General features: G+C 37.2%; 1 protein-coding gene across 1 annotated transcript in view; it reads left to right on the top strand.

Moving 5' to 3' along the window:
• Positions 1-667: 667 nt before the first annotated feature.
• Positions 668-24,614, top strand: part of RAB2A (RAB2A, member RAS oncogene family) — a 76,100-nt gene continuing 52,153 nt past the window's right edge. The window contains exon 1 of the mRNA XM_079156188.1: positions 668-987. Within this exon, the coding sequence (XP_079012314.1) occupies positions 942-987 (46 nt within the window). The 5' untranslated portion in view covers positions 668-941. The remainder of the gene's footprint in view (positions 988-24,614) is intronic.

Consider the following 24,614-nt stretch of genomic DNA (forward strand, 5'->3'; position numbering starts at 1 on the left):
TGAGCACTGCAAAACAAGCAAAAAGGAAAACACCCATATTTATATAAAATAAGATATACTTTATATCAAATGTATATATATGCTTTAAAATGTTAGGTACGCAAGAGTTGCTTTGTTTTCGCGTGTCAGGTTTATTTTTTAAAATTGACAGTAGCGTAGTATTTCACGCAAAGGATGTACGATTTACTTCAATATCTAGTTTTCAACTTAAAAAAAAAAATACTTTGATTACTACTGTCAAGGCCCACAAACGGAAATACCATTGCCCCTCACGTACTGCCGGAGGCTCCCACATTTTAAATACTTTTCACCATCCCAGGGCAGGGCCCTGAACCGAACGCCAACCCCGCCTTCCCACCACGTGCCCGCGCCTCACCGAAGGGCAGAAGGCTAGGCGCCCGCCCGCGAACGACGACGGAACCGGACCCCGCCCCCCACACCCCCGATCCCCAGCTCCAGCGTCTCCCGGCCGCCGTAGCAGCCAGCTCAAACGTGCCAGAACAACAGGAATCCGCCTCACCCCGTTCGGGGTCGCAGGGGACCCGGCGTACGGGGCGCGGCTGGCTCGGCGCGGGGCGGGACTCCGGCGGGGCTGGGCGGGGCTCCGGCCGGCGGGGCGCGGCCGGCGTGCAGAGCTCCTCCTCTTTCCTCCGGCGGCGCCGGCGGCTGCAGCACTTCCGGGTCGGCGCGGAGGCGGGGCGGAGGCGCCGAGGCGGCTGTTATTGTTCGGCTGGGCTCAGCCGGGCGCTGTCTCACTCGGCTTCGCGGGTGTCAGTTTGTCCCGCTTCCTTTCGGCCCCTCACTCCCAGCGGCTGACGGCCACGGCGGCGACAGCGGGCGGGGCCTGGTGTTTCGAGGCAGCGGCGCCGGGGTGAGGGGCGCGGAGGAGGAGCAGTAGCAGGAGGAGGAGCCGTGTGCCCTGGCACCGAGCGGCCGCGGCCATGGCGTACGCCTATCTCTTCAAGTACATCATCATCGGCGACACAGGTGAGGGCCTCGGGCGCGGCCGGGCGGGTGTCTGCGGCCTTAGGGCCGGGGCAGAGGGGCAAACGGCGCCTTGCGGCGTCGCGGGCGCAGACTCCACCCGGCACCTCCCTCTCGGCCGCGCCGCTCCATTTCCGCAGTGCTGGAGCTGGTGACGTGGGCACTGGAGCGGCCGCGGCCTGGCCAGGCCCGGTTCGCGGCCCCCGCCCGGCCAGCCCTGCAGCCGAGGGCCACGGCGGCCGTTTGCGACGCCGGGTCGGGAGACAGTGTGACAGCAGTGCGGCCCAGCACCGAGCCGACTCATATCACTGCACCCGATCCCCAGGGCCTCTTTTCTTGGGTCTCTTCTGGCCCCCGAGCTAAAGAGGGAGGCAGAAGAAAGCAGAAGGTGATGTGACACTGGTCTTGATTTTTCTGACTAGTCCCACCTTCTCCGACCTGCACGCACCCACCAAGGCCTGAACAAGGCGCTTCCTTGGTGTGGGACAGCCAGCTGAGAAAAAGAGAAGAAAGCCTGTTTTAAAAACATTATTTTTACCACCCTCAACTCCCAAGTCAGAATAAGTCACATCACATGAACAGACACTGGGTAATCCCTTCCTGGGTCATTAAAACACCAAAGAGTTCTGGCTACTTTTGCCACGTGGAAACGGGTTTTTTCATTTGATAGTAATGCAAGGCCGATCAGTGCTCTAGGAGTGTGTGTGTGTTTATCCTGGGGACACTATTTCACTGGTGTCAAGTCCTGGGTCACAACTGCTAATTTTCAGTAACCTCCTGTCCATTAGAAGCAGGGGAAAAAAAAGTCAGTTATTCTCAATTAAAATAACATCCTAGTATATTTCACAGATAAATAAGCAAACTCATACAATATTTTTAATACCTGCGATTATGGCATTACTTTGAATCTAATAATAAACATAAGACTTGTTCAGGTGTTATAACTATTAATATACCAGAGTCTGATTTCATTGGTGACTCTTGCACAACTTTGAACCCTTTGCACAACTTTGGAAATGTAAGCAGCAGCTTGTGGTTGCACTAATGATGTAGCAGGTTCTATAAGTAACTATGGAAGCTTGTCGTTTGCTGCCTAAGACAAAAACTTTCTGCTGTAAATGTGTTTTTTCAGCATTTTGGGGTGGGAGGGTTGTATGTGTATGGAAACTGGATGGTTTTCTATGTAAAATCCTGGGTAAAAGCAGTGTTTTCAAAATGTTTGGTAACAAAACGTGGTATATTTGGAAAGGGAGAAGAAAGGAGAGTTCTAAAACCACTTACACTGTAAAAAAAAAGAGAGAGAGATTGGGGAGGTGTCAGATTAACTATAATATGAGTAGGATTCAGAAATGGAAGAGTGATAGAGTGGCTATGACCACTTGGTTGTCTCAGCAATAGTGAATATTCAATTAGGACTTTGCAGATTACCTTTCTTTTCAGCTTTTTTTTTTTTTTTTTTTTTGGTGGTGGTGCTGGGGATCCAACCCAGGAGAGCCTCCTCCATGTGAGGCAAATTCCCTACTACACAGCCCCAATCCCAGCATTTTGTCTTTTTTATTGAGGACCTACTATGGGTAAATAACGTATTGTGCAGGGAGAAGTGAGGCTACAATATTAACAAGTTTGTGCTCCCACCCTCATGAAATGTATAGTCATCCAAAAATTCCCTATGCAATTCAAAGGGAATACATACCTCTTTCATCACTGCTGCTGTTAGGACCTAGTTCAGGCACTGAATATTGGACACTGGACTGTGTAGAGTAGCACTTTATCCCCACTCTTATTTCACCAGTATAGTTCACTTGTCAGTTAAATCTTCCTGAAATGTGTCAGGTGTCAGGAGGCAACTTGTTTGCTCCCTCGTGGTTTTTTAGTTTGATCTTCAATAAATTCCATATTTTAGTTCCTATTTACTTTTCTAGCTTTCTTTCTCTGAATTCCCTGCCTTACCAGTGAGAGCCAGCGACTGATTGCTGGGATTTTCCCCAGACCCTGCTGATCCCTCTGCTTGGAGTGCCTTCTGTCACACATTCTTCTTGAGAAATTCTATCAGTCCTTGAAAGTCTTACCCAGCTCTTCTGTAAGATCTCAGTCAACATATATTGAGCTCTTATTGTATGCCAAGATTTTCCTGATGTCTTAACTGGAAGTGACTGCTGCTTTTCTCTGTATTTCTTGTATCATTCTTCTGATGGTAATTCCAGTCTGTTTTGTTTTATGGGTAATTGTGTAGGCATCTCTATTTGATTATGTATTTCTTGAGGGTAAAAAAGGTTTTCATATGGCTCTGTTTCAGGGAAGAGCTTAGTATTAAGTAGGCCCTGTATATTTAATTAAATTAATAAACAAGAAGCCAGTCAGTAGATTATATTCCTGTTAGTATACATTAATAACTACAGAATTTTTTTAGCTCTAGTATGGCACTTTCTTGCTTACTACTTTGTCCCAAATCCTTTGCCATTTCCTTAATGCAAATTGTACTCATAATGTAACCTTACCCCCAAAAAGATGACATTAAATCAAGTTTGAGATCCATCTTGATTTTTAAAAAAGTCGTAATGTGAAAAACATGCAACTTAGAATGAAGAAAATCACTAATTTTCTTGTCTCTCACTTTTCCTAACCTTTAAAACAAATCATTCTTAGCCTTTCTTCCTCTTAGTGGTATGTGTTATACAATGAGGATAAATGTGAAAGTGCTTAGATGTCTCAAGAGAAAGGAACCATGCACATTTTTCCTTTTCAGGATTCCCTCTTTTATGGAAGAAGCTTTTAACACTTATATATTATGAGACTGTTGAACTGTTTTCTTACAGTAAGGCCAAATGCAGTTAAAATGTAGCTTTTATTTGTATAGGTAATGTCTTGTTGCTGAAAATCATTTAGCAAAATGTGTCATTTAAATCTAGATATAAAGTGGAAAGAGTCCTTTTAGCAAGCCTGGCCTAGTATTTTAAGCAGATAATTATCAAGAGAAAAATTGTAATAAACCCATAATTTGTTTTTCCTGAAATTTTGGCATCTGTCTACCATTTTAATCTCATCACTAACCAGGCATCTCATCTAAGCTCTGAGTTGCAACCAGGTTGTGTCCTTCATCAGAAATGGCCCTTCTTGTTCCATCTCAGAGAGAGAGAAGAAACATTATGTCAAAACCTTGTCACCTGGCCAATTCCTATTCAAACGTTCCTGTATTCTTTAATCAGTACTTTTTTTTTTTTTTTAAGATAGTAGCAAACTCCATCTCTCTCTGTTGAATTATATTCTTTTCTTTCTCTTCTTTCTTTCTACTACCACTTGCATTTTAAATAATCCTTTTGTTAGGACAGCTTTTGACTTTGTCTTAAATGTAAAGGCAGGCCATTCAGTGATTTTTTTTTTTTTTTTTAATAAATTTGCGTGCCCTCAGGGGAGTTGTTGCAAGGCATTACTGCAGAGGTGATGTCTGAGCTGAAATTAGAATGATGAGCATGGATTTGCCATATGGGCAAGAGGGAATGTCTGTGTCTCAGAGAAAGTACATGTTTGCAGCTCAAGAGCGTAACCTAGGTTAAAGATTTGGAGTTAATTACAAAATGAAAATCTCATTATCTGAGAGTTCATGATTTGAACTATTGAAATTGGGAGGTTTTGTAGGGAAGCAAAAATTCTCATAACATACAAATATTTATTAGTGAGCTTCCACTCATTAATAAAGTTAATCCCAAACTTTCTTCCCTGCTTATCCCCATCCTCCTGCTTTAGCATCAGTGCTTGCTGATTATAACATGGTTTGAGTAGTTAAAGTGAAATTATGTATATATCATACAAGAAAATGCAAACTCTTTATTTTTTGAAAACTATTTTTGGAGATTTTGGTATACAGGCAAAACATTGACATACAGGGATCTGGCAGAGTTTCCCTGATAGAGCAAAGTACCTGGTGGTCATTCGTAGTGAATATTGACAGAGGAGAAGTGTAGAAGTGATGGTGGGGAGCATTTTCAGGAAAAGAAACTAAGAAGGAGGAATCAAAGAGGAAGAGAGACTTAGTACAGAATACAGAATTCACAAAGGATTCAAATCCCAGAGAAGGAGATAACCAGTGTCAAATGCAGAAGTCAGGGACTGTTGGTTAAAATGTTAGGAAGGTGAGAGTGCTTTGACACACTATTGAATTAAGAAGTGAATGAGAAGTCATGCTTGGTAGTGCACACCTGTAATTCCAGCAGCTTAGGAGACTGAGGCAGGAGGATCATGAGTTCAAAGCCTGCTTCAGGAATTAGTGAGACCCTGTCTCAAAATAAAAGAAAATGGGGATATGGCTCAGTGGTCAAGCACCCCTGAGTTCAAGCCCTGGTTACCCCCCCCCCAAAAAAAAGAGGAAGGATGTAATGAATGAGAGGGAGAAAGCAAGTAATAAAAATATAAGGTCTTCAAGGAGTTGGCTGCAACATGCACCCATCAGTATTCACTTTTCTCCATCAGCTTTGGCCATAAACCCAGTAATTGTTTCATTTATATTTTTTAAAAAACTGTGGATTTTTATATATACCATGTAAATATGTAGAAAACATCCCAAACTCTATATACATTTAAGTTATTTCTGGAGAGGAGAATAGAATTGTATGTTTCTACATACAATTGGGAAAGTTGGTATTGGTGAAATGGGACTTTCTATATTGTGGGGTTCCTCACAGTTCTTTTAAGTTTTAAGCCATATTACATAGGGTATTGGTGCTTTTTTTAAAAAAGGTAGAGATTGGGAAGTTAAAACTAGAACCATAGCATGAGATATTTCATTGAATACAGAGTGTGAAAGGGAAGGAAGGAGTGAGATCTTTAGACAAATAATGTCCCTCTTCCTTGTAGAGTGTTCTTGTCCTTTTTGTCCCACTCCAGTCCCTCTTTACCGTGAAATTTTCTTTTTTATCTCTCCCAGTGTCTGCTCCCAGCCCCATTTTATCTCTAGGTCTCTTCTTAACAGTAGCCAATAATTTTGCTATTTTCTTTGAACAGACGCTAATTTTACCAACTCAGCTCTTTTCCTCTCTCTTGGCCCAGCTTTTTATTCTTTACTCATCCTGTTTCTGCAAGGTTGTGTCCTTTGCTACAAAGGATACAGCCACATGGGGGCCTCCTTTCTCTCCTTCCTTTTTAGTTTTCTGTATGAAACTTTCTCACTTAATTTCATCAGCCTTATTTATTTGGAAGTTTTAAAATACTCTAGATTTTAGTTGTTTTTCTCCATTCGTAAGTAAAAGATGTCTGGTAAAAAAAAAAAGATGCTAAATTCCCTTCGCTGCTGTACCCAGGTAATTACCCCTTTTTAATTCCATTACTAAATTTTGATTTTAGTAATCCCTAAGGTATATCCATACTGGATTAATATGGAATTCTCTATCACATTAGCTTTTCACAGTGTCTTGAAAGTATATTCCCATGAGGAATCTTTCATGTGAAGGATTTTATAGGTCCTACACCATGTTAAAGGCTTATTATGGTTTTTCTTTAAAGAATCTAACCCTTATTTTACTTATTTTTTGTTGTTAGTTTTTTTTTTTGTTTTGTTTTGTTTTGTTTTTTTAATGTGGTGCTGAGGATCGAACTCAGTACCTTACCCGTGCTAGGCAAGCACCAGCCCAGGCTTATTATCTTTTAATCCTTCTATACATTTTTAAGTTTACTGTTTTGTAGATGAAGAAACCAAGGATGTTGTGTGGAGCCAATTATTTTTGGTAAGAAAAATTAAAACAAAGACATAGTGCTGTCTTTTCTGAGGGTCATGCCCTTAACTATAGGAGGACCTCACTCTGTTCTCCTTTTAGCTCTCTCTCGTGCCTCCTCTTAGTTTCTGCTTTTCTATGCTATAAGGTTTCTTCAGTGTTCTTCAAAACGTTTTCAGGTATTGCTGACAATTACTGTGTTTATGGCCAAAGCTGATGGAGAAAAATGAATATTGGCGGGTGCATGTTGCAGCCAACTCCTTGAAGACGGGATGATGCCTGGCACAGAGCTTGTGCTTCAGTGTGTGATGAATTTGTGTTAGGTAGGCTCTGCTGAGTAGACTGAATGCATTGACCAGTTTATTCCTGCTTGTTTCCAAAAAGGATTTAAGGGTATATGTATAAAATTTTATAATCTTTAAAATAAAAACGGTAGAAAAAGGATATATGTGTTTTCTATTGCTACCATAACAAACTTCCAGAAAATTAAAAATTCAAACAATACAAATTTAACTTAGGATTCTGTCGGTCAGAAGTCCGATATGTCTCATCAAACTAAAATAAAGATTTCAGGAAGACTGGATTCTCTTTCTGGAGAGTTGTTGCTCATTCAGGTTGTTGGCAGAATTTAGTTTCCATGTTGTTATAGAGCTGTCATTCATTTTTCCTTGCTAGCTGTCATCTGAGGGCTTTAGCATTTAGAGCTCACCCACATACCCACATTTTTTGGTCTCTTTCTCCACCTTCAAAGGCAGCAATAGTAAGCTATATCCTGTGTCATATCTTTCTGATTCTTCTTGGGTCATCTCATCTTGTTAATCTAGGAAATGTTCTTCACTTTTAAGAACTCACGTGATTAGATTGGGCTCACCTGGATAATCTCTCCATCTCTAGTTCCAGTTCTAATCACATCTGCAACTTTTACTTTATAGGGTAACATTCATAAGTTCTAGTAACTAGGGTATGGACATCTTTTGGAGGGCATTATTCAGCTTACAGTAGAGGCTAAGGAGAAAATGAGAGAAATAGTATGGTAATCAGAAGGGACATTCTTACCTGAAGTGTGTAATATGAAGTTATGCACACCTCTTTGGAGTGGGCCCTATGTTTAATGCTAAGCAGTGCAAGGAGACAGCCCTGATCATTTACCCTACTTACAATATCCATTTTTTAAAAAATATGTGCCTGTATGTACTTCTGATATAAGTTTTATAGGACATTTTCTCTAGTGATGTAACTCATTGAATCTGAACAGTAAAGTCAGTGAAGACTCATTTTTTAGGTGAGGAAAAGGAGACCAATAGTTTTATCATGCTGCTAGTTATTGACTAAGCTGGAATTTGAACCCATCTCTTTCTGACTCCAAAATCCATGCTCTCTCTCCATATCATACATAGTTCTTGATTCCTACAAATTTCATATCAGACCTCTTCTGTTGGCCTGCTAATTGTTTGGTCTGCTCAGTTGCTATGGAAGTACATAGTTCCTCAGTTTCCTTTACTTAGGCAGGACCTCTACTTTTACAAAACAGAGAACTACCGTGTATAAATCTTAAACCTTTTTTCACCCATGGGAAATGGGCAACCTTCCTGAGTCTGGTGTCTTTGTCTATAAAACAGGACTGAATAAATGAGATTCATCATTCAGTCACTTCCCTGAAACCTGCACCACTGACATGTTGCATTGGTAACTAGTCCTTCAATAAGTGAAACTTGCAGGGACATTCAGAATTCAAACTGCAATACTGTGTAAACACATCTTAGGCTTTTGGCTACTCTGAAATCTTTGTTTTTCTCTTATGGCTTCTCTCTCGAACCTTGAGATAATTTAGAAATGTGTGTTTGGGTTTTTTAGCATGTTTCTTTCTGTTTTTCTAATCTTTTCATTACTGAATTCTGACTTTATTTTATTAAGATCAGAGAATATAGACCATAAGTATTGATTCTTCAGTTTTCTTTTATTTCGTTTTGTTTTGTGTGTGGTGCTGGCCATTGAACCAGGGCCTTCCTGCTTGCTAAGCAAGCACTCTACTACAACACCATATCCCCAACCAATTTGTTCAGTATTTAAAAATAATTTTGTAGCTGAGTATTTGGTCAGTTTTTGTACATGTTCCATATGTGCTTCAAAAGAATATTTTGTGTGTGGTGGCTTAAGGTCCATTAGATTAGCTGGTATATATATCCATTAGATCAGCTGTTGGTATGTATCATATCTTCTATATAGTCATTTGTCTACTTTTTAGTTTTGGCAAGATGTTAAAATTTTCCCGTTATATCACTTGACCTTTTGGCTAAGATCAAATCTAAGAGTCCATTTTGACAATGGGTTTTCCTTGTAATTCTGTCAAATTGGTCCCCTCCCATAAATTTGGGGACTAATTCGTAAGGCACGTATAGGATCTGGAAACCCTACATCTTTACTCAGTTGTTCCTTTGTCATTAAGTTTCCCTCAGCTTGTTACTTAGTATGATATTAATTTTGAATATTAACTTTTGGTTCATATTTGTGGTGTGTACTTTTTTTTTCTTCCCTTTTGATCAGTTTGGTTTAGAAAATAAACATTACTGCTATAGGGGAGACCACTTATATACCCTTCACCTCTCTTTCCTACAGATAACCTGAATTTAATGTTTATTATTCCTGTGTAAGTTTTCAAATAGTTGCTATATATGAAAGTGTCTATAACAATATATAGTACCTTTTTGTATTTTTTCCAAATCCATATTAACAGAATATTACTTGACTTTTCTCTGAAACTTTTTTGTTTAGCAATATTTTGAGGGATTTATGTATTGTATTAATGTAGTTTGCTCTGTTTCATTGATACTAATTGCTTGATTGGTTTAATTACCACCACCTCCCTCCCCCAGTACTGGGGATTGAACCCAGGGTCTTGGCATGCTAAGCAAGCATGGTACCAAAGTTACATCCCCAACACTGATTGGCTAAATTTTAATTTTGTTCTGTTATTTGCTATACCACAATTTTCCCTATTTCTTCACTTGTAGTAACTTTAGGGTTGTTTGCTTTTTGTTATAAAAGAAAATAGTACATAGATTCTTCTTGTGCTTTCTTTTTGAGGAATGTGCTATATATAGTTCTAGAAATATACCTTACAGTGCAATTGTGGGTAGAAGGCATGTACATCTTCAGCTTTACCAGCTGATCTAAGTCTCTCTCTAAAGTACTAATCAGTTGACTCTCATTCTGATTCTGACTGTGTCACCTTTTTGGTTTTTAGGGCCTATGGTTTTCTTTGCAACTCATTGCTATTTTTTTTTTTTTTAATTCAGTGTAAGATTCTGTATTGTAAAGGGAGAATTTAATGCTATTATATATTGTAATTATTGAATATATATTTGTTTCTAGATCAGTCAAATGAGCAGGGGTCAAGGCATAGATCATAGGTATGCCCACTCACCATGGACTTTTGAGTGGAGGCAAGTACATATCCCACATGAGAAACAATATGGTAGTCACACTTACCAAGATGTATACTGTCACCTTTTTTAGGATGTAGTAGAAAAGAATCTAATGGATTTTGGAATCATACAATTAATTAAATTCCTAAGTTTTCTGTTTGAAAATTGGTATAATTCCTGTCTAGTGTACTCTATAGGGCTATCACCAAAACTCAAGACCTCATTTCCCCCAGTAACTTTATAGCTGTCTTTGAAATTCAAATGTCAGTTTTTGGTTTTCTTTATTTATTAATAGTTGATATGTCATTGTAAGTAGTTTATTCATGCTTGCTCTGCTGCTCCCAGCATTATTAAAATTGATGGGTGACTCTCCCTTTTACATTTATCCATTTTTAGCAATAACTGCTTTGCATCTAGAAGTCAAATAATATATTATTCTAAGTCCTCTCTGGTTATTTTAGCTTAGATAGCACTCTTATAAATTTTCCAATAGTCTAATATTTGTAATTAGAATGTCTTGATTCGTGTGGTAGTTCTGCTACTTATTTATATCTTTGGTCAAGTTCAGACTTCATCATCTTTTTAGTGGCTATGTAGAAAAGCTAGTAGTAATACCTGGCTTATCTAATTCACAGGATTTTTGCGAGCTTGAATATAAACAGTATGTGCAGGTGCCTTGTAAGCTGCAAAGTGTTGTATTAATAACATGTTAGAGATAATTTTTTCGGTTGTGCTTCCTAAAATTAAGGGTCAGGTCTTACCTATGGAAAAAGCTGTTCACTCTGTTGACTTCAAACAGTAAATTGCTTGACTTGAAGGAAGGAATAGGATTATGTAGCAACCACAAAATGGCAGCTCTTTGATACAGATGTCCTCATGAACCACTTGAGATTGAAAAGACTGTCAAAAAGAAGGTACTGTTTTTTTTTAAGACTGTCAAAAAGGAGGTCTTCAGGAATGATATGACCAGTATTCATCTTCTGCCTTGATTTCTTCTATGCCCACTCTTGCTGTTCTTGTGATACCACTTCAGTGATTTCTCTCAATTTTTAAGCCGCTTTGGAAAAAGTCAGCTTTGTAGACAGATCTACAGAAGTTTTTGGTATAAATAAATCTATTGATCAATGCTTATCTCTTTATTTTATTTTTGATGGTACTAGGAATTGAACCCATAGGGGTGCTCTACTACTGAGCTACATTCCCAAGCTCTTTTTTTATTTTGACAGTGAGTCTCACAAAGTAGCCAAGCCTGATCTTAAACTTGTGAATATCCTGCCTCAGTCTCCCGAGTAGCCAAGACTGCAGTTGTCCACTACTGAGCCTGGCTCATCAGTACTTATCTTTTTGGATAAAGCTTTACTAGTTTAGTGTTAAGAGTAAACATGTCCCAAATCACTAGTGCTCAAAACTGAACTTGATAGGAAATCAATAAACAGCAAAATGAGTTATCAATTACAAATTGAAACAATAATTATTGTATGCTTGGTGAGTTGATTTACCAATCCTACAAGTAAAGGTATTTGTTAACATTTTTTCAGGATAATCTTTGTTATTAGGTATAGAACTTCTATTGGTTTCATGGCTGAATGGACTTTTAACTGATTGAAAAACTGTAAATAAAGGACTGTTCAAGTACCTAAGATTGAGGGTACATGCTATTAAAAGGAGTTATGGATTTTTTTTTTAACAATTTAACATTGGCAACATTTTGGGTAAAATTCACAGTGGTTGAAAAGCAAGCTAGTGTGTAATGTGAATTATAACAGAATCTAAAATGACCTTAATAACTAGAATGATTGGCTAAACTTAGCAAAATGAAATTAAATAAAAATTAAATTGAAGCCCTGTATTTACTTTTAAAATAGTTACTATACCAATGCAAGATTGAGGTCCCCTGGTTAAACAGCAGCACATGTTTAAAAACTAAGTTTTACATGACTTGATTCATATGAGTCAGACTAGTAATAAAACCAATAAATGAATAAATGGGATGCTAGGTCAATGAAAGTATAATGTATCAATAAGGCAGATAATAGTTCTGCCCTTTCAGGCCTGACTGCAGGTCAGTTATGGAAAACCTCATTTTAGAGACTTCTATAAATTGGAGTCTGTGCTTAGGAGACCAAGGATAATATGACATCTGTATCAACTGTGATGTTTTGTTTTATTTTTGTGGTTTTAGGGATTGGATCCAGTGGCACTCTACTACTGAGCTACCTCCGCTAACCTTTTTATTTTATTTTTTTAAAAATTTTGTAACAGGGTCTTGCTAAGTAGTTCATACTGGCCTCAAACTTGTGATCCTCCTGCCTCATATTTCCAGATAGCTGGAATGCAGGCATGTACCACCACACCAGGTTCAACTGTGACATTTTAGGAATATTTGAATCACTCAAACACTTTAAAGAATTATAATGACTTTTAAATATTGGGTGACTGTCATAGAAGATGGTTTAGACTTTTCTTGAGTAGTACCAAGACCATGAGTAGAAGAGAAATGGATATGAAAAGAGTTTGTAAGTGGTAAGTTGGTTTCTACTGGAGCTATTCAGGCAGGGTTTGACTAATACATATTAGGGCTTAAATGATGGAAATTATGTACAAATTGTGGAAAGTTGGGGTTGGCTTTTTTACCCCTTCTTTTAAAAGTAATTTAAGATACTATTGTAGGTAGTCCCTGTGCTAGTTAGTGAAATGAACAAGACTACCTAACCCTAAAGGGGAGACCAGTTTGCCACAATAATTACAAATAAATGTAATAGGTGTATGTGCAAAGTACTGCAGGAACATGGAGAGGATTTTGTTCTAACTGGATGAATGACTTATAACAGATTTAGATTTTCATAAACACAGATTGAACACCTTTTGTATGCTGAGTACTGTTGTGTGGCATGGATGTGTGTTCTCACAGTAATCCTAATAGGAAGTCATTAATCCCAATTTATAAATGAAACATTCAGACTTAGTGTACCTTGTTTGAATAATTCCCCACCTATTAATTCTATAGAACTAGTTTGTGTTTTTGCTCATATTAGTTATGTGAGAAATGAACTGAGCTCCTCACACTTACTTTATACCAGGAATGTTACACAAAATATGGTAGTATTTTTGTCAGGGTAAGAAAGTTAGAGGGACATGGGTGTAAAGACTAAAGGAATCTTGGGATCATATGAAGAGCATTGTGTGACATAAGCTAAAGGGTTGGTTTTATCCTCCAGACAGCTTCAAAGAAGAAGGCTTATTCACCATTTTCTAATTGGGGTAAATTTATACCCTTTACCAAGACTTTATATGGCAATTAATGAACTGCTTTGGCCATTTAAACCGCCCCCAATCCCTTCTTGACTTCTTCTCTCATCCTTTCTGACTTTAAGTTTCTTTTGTTGGTGAATTTCCAGTCAAAATGAAGATGTAAGTGTGAATATGTGAATTTTCAGCCTTCGTTTTATTAAAAAGTAAAAAGTCTTCAGAGACTTTTTGAGGAAAATGGGAAATCAAAATCTACTTGATAGTGCATTAGTTTACTTTTGGACTTCCTTGTAATTTTCTTAGTAGACCAGTAGTTAATAATATAACATTTTGGATCACATAGAAGTGTTGCTGGCTATTTAAATGACAGGTCCTACTGAGGTAGTTGGATGAGGTCAATAAAAATATTGTTTACATAGTGTTGGTGTTAAAATAGGGGTTTTTGTTTTGTTTTTTGAGGCATTAGGGATTGAACCTAGGGGTGCTTTACCACTAAGCTACACCCCCCACCCTATTTATTTATTTATTTATTTGGTATCCGGGATTGAACTCAGGGGCACTCTACCACTTACTGAGCCACCTCCCTGGCCCTGTTTTGTATTTCATTTAGAGACAGGGTCTCACCTCGTTTCTCAGTGCCTCGCTTTTGCTGAGGCTTGCTTTTAACTCACCATTCTTCTGCCTCAGCCTCCCAAGCTGCTGGGATTACAGGCATGCGTGCCACCACACCTGGCCTGCCCTTTTTATATTTTGTTTTGAGACCATCTTGCTTAGTTGTTTAAGCTGACCTTAAACTTGTGATCCTCCTGCCTCAGCCTTCTAAGTAGCTGGAATTGCATTTCTGAGCTACCACAACCTAAAAGATATCAACTATAATAGATGTTTGAAAAACTTACATCTTTTTAAAGTCCCTCTTTATTCTTTACATGTGTAAGCACAGTAAACAGTCGCTTATGTATCCTTCCAGAAATTTTCTATGCATCTATAAACCTGGGGGTGGTTATGGGTGAACATATGCATGCTGTATCTGTCTGTCTGTCCCAGTCCCACCAATAGAATTGTACAATTAGTACCTTTCCACACCTTTATCTATATATTTTTCACTTTAGAATAAGTCTTGGGTGACCTTCCATAACACCACATATAAATCTAATTTTTTAAAACTGTGTAATAGATGAATTGTAATTGATTTAATTAGTTTCTGACTCTGTTAGCCTATATCTGTGGTAGCCAACAATAGAAACCAACTCTGGTTAACTTAAATAGAAGATTTTTTTTTCAAAAGATTGACCGGTTCACAAAATGGGTAGAAAGTCAATAGAATTAAACTTGAACATGGGTAAAACCAAGGAAGACAAGACATAACCAAATTCCTGGTGTTATTATATCCTGCTTAAGAAGATGCTGCGTGTGTCCTGCTGGACTCTTAACTAGACTTATCTCTACTATAGCCACCATGAATTATCTCTTGATTGACTGGTATTACAACACTTCCCCCTCAAGATTCCAGGTTTTGGACAGGATCATCTGATTGGCTTAGCCTAGGTTAAATGTCTCTGCCTTAGCTGCCAGGGAGTTCAAAGAAAGTACTCTTCTAAATTGCCAGAAACAATGAATGTCCACCTACACTTTTTTTTTTTTTTTTTTTTTTTTTTAGTTGTATGTGGACACAATACCTTTATTTTATTTTTATGTGGTGCTGAGGATCAAACCCAGGGCCTTGTGTGCTAGGCGAATGCTCTACCACTGAGCCACAACCCCAGCCCCCACCTACACCTTTAGATGAACATTGTTATAAAGGGTGCTACTATGAGCATTCTTCTGCATTTGTGAAGAAGTCAAATTTCCGGGTCAAGTGGTATTTACATTTGCCTTTTGATAGACACTGCCAGATAACCTTAAGAATATAGATTTTAAAAGAATTTTAATTTTAGCTCGGCATGTATTTCATGTAAATTCAGAAGTCTAACCGTAGCATTAATTGTGTATATTAACTGATGACCTTGTCTGTTAATTTAGCAGTTTCATTTTGTTACTGTTAATACTACTCCTTTGGCTTTTATTAATCTGTCAGTTGCATAAAATATCTCTTTGCTTACAGCCTTTAATTTCAATACAGACCATTCGTATCATAATATACAACTTAGAGATCATGTACAATAGATTTATCACATAATAATTTATTTTATACTTTAACATCTAAATACCTTCCTTCCTTAGCATCATGAAAACGTATTCTCTCCAAACCACTTTAGTGAAATGTATTTCTAAGATGCCACAGTTCTTATTTATGATCTTTATGAAATGTTTGAGAAAATGGTCAAATTAAAACGTGCTAAAATACCTGACTTATTTAGATGATCTAACCAGAACATTATTATTTGGGATAAAGTCAGCATCGTGGAAATATTCTTTTTATAAACCTTCCTTCATTAAATTTTGCCTTGTCATTTCTCTTTGAGTATTCCTTTTTTCCCCCCTTTAGTATTGTCACTAGCACCTGGAAAGTGAGCTTTGACTTTTTTTTTGTTTTTAGTTAGAAATATTTTGCAAACAGAAATATGTATTTGAAAAATACGTATTTGAGGAGGTTTAGTGGTATAATGGAGGAAAATATGATTTAGAAAAAAGGTCAGTTCTGAGTTTCAGCTTTGCCTCTTATTTATATTAAATTGCCAACAAATTATTCATTTATGTTTTTTCTTTGATACCTGTCTTCATAAACATTAATGAAAAGAGAATAGAAACATTCTAGATTTCTAACGGTTGATTTATTGTACGATGTATATTAGCCAAAAAATACCACAAATGAGATTTTTATTGAATATGAATTCAGTTAGATACTACACAGTTATCACCAGAACTGTTTTCTACAAGCCACAGAGTAAGGTATATTTTACACTGCCACCCAGAGTTCATATGTGTGTACAAGGTTATATATATACCTATGTATACACGTATGTGTATTTTATATGTGTGCATATAATATATGTATATTATATATATATTTCCAAATAGTACTTCTAACCTTTTGGGTTAAAGTCTAATATTTGCTATTTGTTGTAGTACTTTTTAAATGCTAGTTATAATCCAGTAAATTAATTTCATGACTTAACTGGTTACACTTACTATTTTAAAAACATACTATTTTAAAAACCTCACTGATTCTAACAAACTGACATTCTCAGATTTTGAGAGGTAGGTGTAGTTGAGTTTTGTTAGTCCTGATTCTATCATTAAAAATAGTTGGGGATGTTCCATGAGTTGGGAGAAAAAAAAGAATGGGGATGCTATTTTGGCCATACTTTGTTATCTTACTTGCACTTAACTTAAATACTCCCTAAGAAAATTAGCAAATCCTTTTTATTTTGTAATTTTTTTAAGATTTACATTATTAAAGTTTGTATTTGTAAAAATGTTGCACTTAAAGACAAATCAGGTCTTCCAAAGAAAACTTTACCTATATTCACAACTCAACTTCAACTTTACAAATTAGAATTGACTTTTCTTACTGAAAGATGTATTAATTATACCAGATTTAACAATCAGAGTCAAACTAATATAAAAAATTTCTTAACTATGGCAAGGGATTAGAGTTGTGGGTAGAATTAGTTAAAAGTTGGAGAGAACTCCAAAGAATATTGTAACAACAGGTAAAGCAGCGGCTGGCCACTACCTCTGAAACTAGGCAGAGCATGGAAGGAAGGAAAACATCTGGCATCCAGACCTCATTGAGGTGGCATGGCTGATGTCCACTTGATGGCACAGAAGTTTACTGAGGGACTGAGACTGACTGGAAAGCTGCCACCTGCATGCTGGGGGAAATGGTGCTGTGTCTGGGAACTCCAGCAGAGGCAGCTGAGGGAGTGATGGGGACAGTTGGCCATATATAGGCGCCAAGTGCTACTTTAGCTCATTTGTGCCTCCTTTAAGGGATGTTCCAGTTTCACTAACAAAGCAGTGAAGGTGGATTTGGACCTCTGAAGCAGTCAATTGAGAAATGGTACACTAGTGTACTCATGAGAGTTGACTTTGTCAAACGGTAATCACTCTTAAGGGACAAATGATGTCAGAGATGCAATTCTAATTTAGCACAGTCATATTTTAATTCACTAGCATATTTCCCTATCTGAAAAATCCACTATTGTATCACGTTTTTTGAGACGTTAATGGGTTTTTTTAAATATAGGCTAGAGCCAGGTGTGGTGGCACATGCCTGTTATCCCAGTGGCCTGGGAGACTGAGGCAGGAGAATCACAAGTTCAAAGGGAGCTCTGCAACTAAATGAGGCCCTAAGCAACTAAACGAGACCAGAGCAACTTAGTGAGACCCTATCTGAAAATAAAAAAGGGCTGGGGATGTGGCTCAGTAGTTGAGCACCCCTGGGTTCAGTCCTGGTACCAGAAGTGTGTGTGTGTGTCTTTTTGGTGACTGAGATATATTACTTCAATACTCACTGAATAGCTGCTTTCTAAGCCAGTCATCTGTACAAATTGGTTATTTAACTTTGAAAAAGTGAGTCACTATTACTAAGGAAGGAAGCTAGGTGTGTAAACTGACAATAAAAATACATGTGTAAATGCTTAATAAAGTATATGTAGAATAATATGATCTTAGTAGATAAAATGTCAGCCTACATGTTAGAGTAGCAAAAAATACAGACTTGTTTTCTGTTTATTCTTTTTATGCTTTCTCTCATTTCTCACAACAGCTAACAAATAAGTTAGGTGGTTTGATAACCATTCTACAAACAAATGGGGCCTAGAGAACTGAAACAACTTTTTCTGTCAGCATCACAAACAGGATTCAAATCTAGTCCATTAAATATTTGTCATCTCTTAAGTTGGTGGTGTACTTTGAAGTACAAAAGGTAAAAGTTCAGCAAATGTAAAACACAGGACTAGATACTACTGTGAAGGATTTTTTTAGAAGTTAGATATGTACCTATCCTTAAGGACTAAAATCTGGCAGTGCTGGTAGAATATGAAAAGTGTCCTGAGTGAGGAACTGGAGGGAAGGAAAAAAAAAAAAAACTTGCCATTTCTCATGGTAGGAAATGCCTTTCCTCCTCCTTAGAAAGCTGTAGAGTAAGATAGCATTTGAGCGAGTTCTTGGAAAATGGATAAGATATAGGAGCGGGGCTCAGTGGTAGAGTTTATGCTTCTGCAACAAGCTCAAGACACTAGGTTTGATCCTCAACCCCCAAATAAAAAACAAAAATAAAAAATGAGACAGAGAAAAGAAAAATGGAGAGTAGACAAGTACCAGCGGCAAAGAAACTAAATTAAAATAGGAAGAAACACAGACACTGTCAGGACACTGTCAGTTATGGGAAATAAGGCTGGAAAGATGAATCTATTAAACATGTTGTAGGTACGTGTCATTATCTGTTAAGGTAGAATTTGAATTTCATTCTTCAGATAGTAGAATTCATTGACTAGAATTCTGTTTAATGATTGGCATACATTCTGAGTAATGCATCACTAGGTGATGCATTGTTATGTGAACATTGTAGGGTACTTCACAAACCTAGATGGTACAGCTGATTGCTCCTAAGCTGCAGACCAGTGCAGAATGTTATTATACTGAATACCGTAGGAAGTTGTGACACAATGCTAAGCATTTTATGTAGCTAAACATACCTAACCAGAAAAAGTACAGTAAAAGTATGGTATAAAAAAATAAATAGTGGGACTGGGGTTGTGGCTCAGTGGTAGAGTGCTAACCTAGCACGTGTGAAGCACTGGGTTCCCTCCTCAGTGCCACATAAATAATAAAACCAGAGTAGTCTCTCTCTGCTATCTGGTGCCATGCCCTGAGCTGCTCTCCTCCACCATCATACTCTGCCTCACCTCAGGCCCAGAGCAATGGAGCTGACTGTCTGTGGACTGAGTCCTCTGAAATCATGAGCCCCCAATAAACCTTTCCTCCTCCTCTAAGTTAATAAATAAATTAATTAATTAAAGGTATTGTGTCCATCTAGAACTAAAAAAAAAAAAAAAAAATTTTAAATATAAAAAATGGTACTTGCAGGACCGAAAGTGGTCTAGGTAAGTGGTGAATAAATGTGAAGACCTAGGACATTACACTATTATAGATTTCATAAACACTCTACATTTTGTCTATACTACATTTATAAAAAAAATTTCTTAAGTGATACATTAATGTTAGCTTACTATTTTGCTTTATAAACTTGTTTTTTAAACCTTTTAAACTCTTTTTATAAGAGTACTTGTCTTAAATTACCAAAACATTGAATAGCTGTGCAGAAAATATTTTTTTATCCTTACTCTGTTAGCTTTCTTCTAGTTAATTTTTTTTTAACTTTTTAAACTTTTTGTTAAAATATAACACACACACACACACAAATATACCAGCTTTCACGTGGTCTGAATAGTTGGTATCTCTTTTACCTCCACATCTTGTCCCAATGCCAGTTCTTCAGGGGCAGTAACACAGAGCTGTCATATTCTTTGATTAAAAATTACTGCTTTTGGAATTCTTTCTGAAGAGCCTACCTAAGACTATTTTACATTAGCTTTTTTAAAGATAAGTAGAACAAGTTTACTCTAAAACAATGATTAAAAAGTGTAGCTAATACATAAACTTATAACATAGTTATTATCAGATTATCACTGTCCAGTGTTATATGCTATCCATAATTGTATGTACTATACTTTTTCTATATCTGACAGTGCAGTCAGGTTTGTTTATACCAGCATTATCACAAAACAGGTGAGTTATTCATTGCACTACACCATTATGGTAGCTGTGGTATTATGGCAGCTACAGTGTCACAAAGCAATAGGAATTTTTTTAACTGTTATAATCTTATGGGACCACCATCCTATGTGCAGTCCTTCACTAATTGACATGTCATTATATGGTACATGACTGTTTATTTATATTGTAATATAACAGCAGAGATAGACATTAACAGTAATTCTTCTATATTTTCTCATCTATTCCTCATCTATAGTCATATGTAAGATAGATTAGAAAGATGGAGTATAGTTATTATACTGGTCAAGATGAGAGGTAGTTAAGAACTTATTTATCTAAGATTATGGTAGTGAAAATGAAAAATGGGATGCAGATAAGAATTGGAATTAACACTGAAGGATGTTATAGAAAATGAAAAAGAGTTAAATATAAAAGTAATTGTTTTTATTTGACTTTTTGCTTCTGTGACTAAAAGATCTGACCAGAACAATTGTAGAGGAAGAAATGTTTAATTAGGGGCTAAGGGTTTCAGAGTCTCTGTCCATAGACAGCCATAGAGTATTTCACAAATCTAGATGGTGACAGCTGACTTCCTTCCTTGAGGCTCAAAGTGAGGCAGAACATCAAGGCAGAAGAGTGTGGCAGAGGAGAAAACAGCTCACATGATGATCAGGAAGCAGAGACAGACTCTACTCACGGGATACAAAATAAATACCCCAAAGGCACCTCCCCATATCCTCCTACTCTAGCCACACCCTCCCCACCTTCAGTTACCACTCATTTAATCCCTTCAGGGGGATTAATTCACTGATTGGGTTAAGGCTTTCATAACCCAATCATTTCTCCTCTGAGCTTTGCATTGTCTCACATGAGCTTTTGGGGGAACACCTCAAATCCCAACCGTAACAGTAATTCTTAGGTACTTTTCATTTCTAAAGATACCTCAAATACAGGCTTTTAAATTTATTTTTTTTTAATTTTTTTTTAAATTTATTTTTTAAATAAAATAATGCATACACAACATACTAGTATGGAAGGGCTGAAGATCAGATATGGAGGTGAAAAATGACATCATACAAAGAACAGTAAGTCAGAAGAAATACAAAGGTTAAAACTTTGAGAGCAACTCGCCAGGTGTGGGCTGCACCTGGTAACTTCCTTCCAAAGAGCACAGCATTGGTGGTGGGGGGGTGTGATTCTTTATAGTAGAGAAACCTGATGAACTACCTCAACCAAGTGATGAAGGTTAACTTCATCAGTGATCAGTCAATTGAGGTATGTACCCTTGATATGATATGATATGATATGATAAAAATGACACTTGTCTCTGTGGTCTTCCTCCCAAACACCATAACCCCCATTTAAAAAAAAGAAAATGCCAACACAGAATCATGCTACAGAAAAGCTAAGGAGTACTCCTTAAAACTGTCAAGGTCATCAAGGAGTCTAAGAAAACTGCCATGCTCAAGAGGAACCTAGGGAAACAAGACAACCAAATATAATATGGTATCCTGGATAGAATCCTGGAGATTAAAAACTAAGGAAAAGAAAATTGGAACTTTAAAGAATTAAAGGCAAAAAGATTCCATGGAGTACAGGAGATTAAACAAACTACTAGATCTTCTCTCATGATTCTGTTAACATTTAGATGCTCAATAAAGAGTTCCTGAATACATAATGTGCTTGCAACTCTGTAAAAAACCTACTTTTAAGGTCAGTTTTATCCTTCAGAGAGGCCTGATTTTTCATCTGTTAGCCAGAGTATGGATCTAGCTTTAAGTTCCTAGAGTCCTTTCCACACCCAGGGTGAGCAAGTAATCACAGAAACCTGTCAGCCTTGACAGTAAATACTGTGTTTCACCACTGAAACCAGACAATTAATTGTTTTATATACTCAACCACAAAAATCTCCATATTTACAAATCAGAAGAACACTTAACTCATTTTGTGAAAGGAAGTGTGTGTTATGAAAAGTTTCCTGGTGAATATAGCAGTTGAGTTACATATTAGAGATGAGTAGACAACAACTCACTGGTCATTGGAGAAAGAACATTAAATATGTGCAAAGGCCCAGTGTGTAAGAAATTCTGGTATAAGGGAACATAGGTTTTTCAACTGAGGTTATCTGCTTTACTTTGATCACATCCAGAGAAGTGTTTTAATATTGGGGATACTTTAATATTATAAAAGAGAAATAGTAGATGATATGCATTGGGGGAGGAGAGTCAGTTTTCCATATCATCTTATTTCTTTTTTTAATTGATTCTGTAGCAACTCATCCAGCCTGGTCAGCATACTTGTTTCTATACTTTCCAGTTCTGAGGGGGAAGTGCCTTTGATTCTTAAAGCTACCTTTCCCTTGGCATTGAAAAGTATCTTTGGAATTTTCTTTTATTTCTTTATTCCTATCACTAAATTTAGTGCCTGGAACATAACAGACATACACATTCTGAGTTCGTTTTTGCTTTGTGTGTGGCAGGAAGGAGGGGTACTGAGGTCAAACTCAGGACCTTGCACATGCTGGGCAAGCATAGCTACACTCTCAGCCTACCACATTCATTCAGTATCTTTTGAACAACTGTCTCTTCCCTTCCCTCCTAGTTTTCACTGACAGGTTTCTCAAGTAAATTAAGGCTCTATATCCCTATTTCCTTGTCCCTCCACTCATTTATTTATTCTGTTTGCATCATGTTATTGATTGCATAAGGAATTATAGGCAGAGTCAGCAGGACTAGAACACTAACAGTGTAAAAGTCTAAGGAGACAGAGAAATAAATGTAAGATGACTTTTAGTGTATTTCCTAGGGATATTAAAACAAATTATCACAAATCTGGTGTAAACTTAGCAATTCTTTCTCTTACCATTCTGGAATCCAAAAGTCTGAAATTTAGGTCAGCAGGGTTTGCTCCCTCTTAAGACTCCAGGGAGAATCCTTGCTGGGATCTACATCTCTGTCTTCATGTGGCTTTCTTCTATGTCTCCACCTCTTCACTCTAAGGTTACCTATCATTGTTAGGCTCCACCTAAATCTCAGGATAAGCTTATCCTGAGATCCTTAATTGTATTTGCCAAGATCCTTTTTTCAAATAAGATCATATTACAGGTTCTGGGGTTAAGATTTTGACATCTCTCTTCTGGGAACTTATTATTCAACTGTCTGCAGTCAGCCACCAGAGCATTTAGGTGGTTAAAATATGAAGGGTTTGGGCTGATGTTGTGGCCCAGTGGCAGAGCACTTGCCTAGCATGTGTGAGGTGCTGGGTTCAAGTCCCAGCACCACATATAAATGAATGAATAAAATAAAAGTCTGTCAACATCTAAAAAAAAATAAAAATAAATAATAAATAAAATAAATGAAAGCAAGTGCTCTTTTAGAAGTGTGGGGATGACATTATGTTCGAACAACAGCATGAAGACAATTCTGAAATCTTTTTAAAAGGAAGGCAGTCTATTATGGATATTTTCTTCAATTCATTTTTTTAAATATGTACTTAAAATTTTTGACGCTGGGTCAGATGAGTTTGATTAAAGATTTTGCTTTTTTAGCTGTGTTCATCTCGGATTCTCACTAATATCCATTAAATTTTTAAATTTTCAAAATACTTTCACATTTTATCATTTGAACCTTACATTTTTTGACATAGGAATTCTGCTTTCTTTTTCTTGTTTTATAGATATGGAACTAGAGTTCAGTTTCTATAACTAATTTGACTGAGGTCACAGGTTATGAAATAATCCCAATGGATGTGAGCATTGGCATAGCAACTGCAAAGTCTGTCTTTGTAACCTATCATGCTGAGTGTGTTAATTTTCTAATTTCAAAGGTCAGGCTTTGTCTTTTCATGTTTCTCCCTTTGTAATATTAGCACAAAGAAGAATAAAATTTGTCTTTTTGCAAAATAAACTGTAATACTTAAATCAGATTTACCACATCTCTTTATGGTTTGTGTTTGAATTTTTTGAGTTCTTTGATATGAATTTAAAACTCAAGAGTTCTACAATGGATTATTTTTAATCTCTAAGATAGGTTGTTCATTCACAAGATTTTTGTTTCCTTCTTTTTTTCTTCCTTCCCTCTTTTATCAGGATGAATAGTGTATAAAATTTTTCTTAAGTAGTTAGCAATTGGCCCTCATACTTTTCATTTTTTTTATATGAAAGCTGTTTGGCTTGTGTCTGTAGATAGAAGGCCATCACCAATTTTTAGGAATCTTGAAATTGATGGAAGTTATTTTAGGACAAGGAAAATAAACTTCATTATAATACTTAGCGTTTACTCCAGTGTTAATTGTGTAGAAGGATCCCTTGCCTAAAATTCATTGGTGGACTTATTGCTTAGATCCTTGAATCCCACCAGAGACCTACTGAATCTCTGGAGTGGGCTTCAGGAATCTGCATTTCTAATGTGCACTGCATATAATTGTTAGGCACTCACTTGATATTTAGCTACTCAACTCTTAAAACACTGTCCTATAGAGAGACAGTGATTTTGTCCCTGAATAAAAGGAAAAGAAAAGGTGACCTCAT

This window comes from Sciurus vulgaris (assembly GCF_902686455.1).
Source record: "Sciurus vulgaris genome assembly, chromosome: 1".
Lineage (NCBI taxonomy): Eukaryota > Metazoa > Chordata > Mammalia > Rodentia > Sciuridae > Sciurus > Sciurus vulgaris.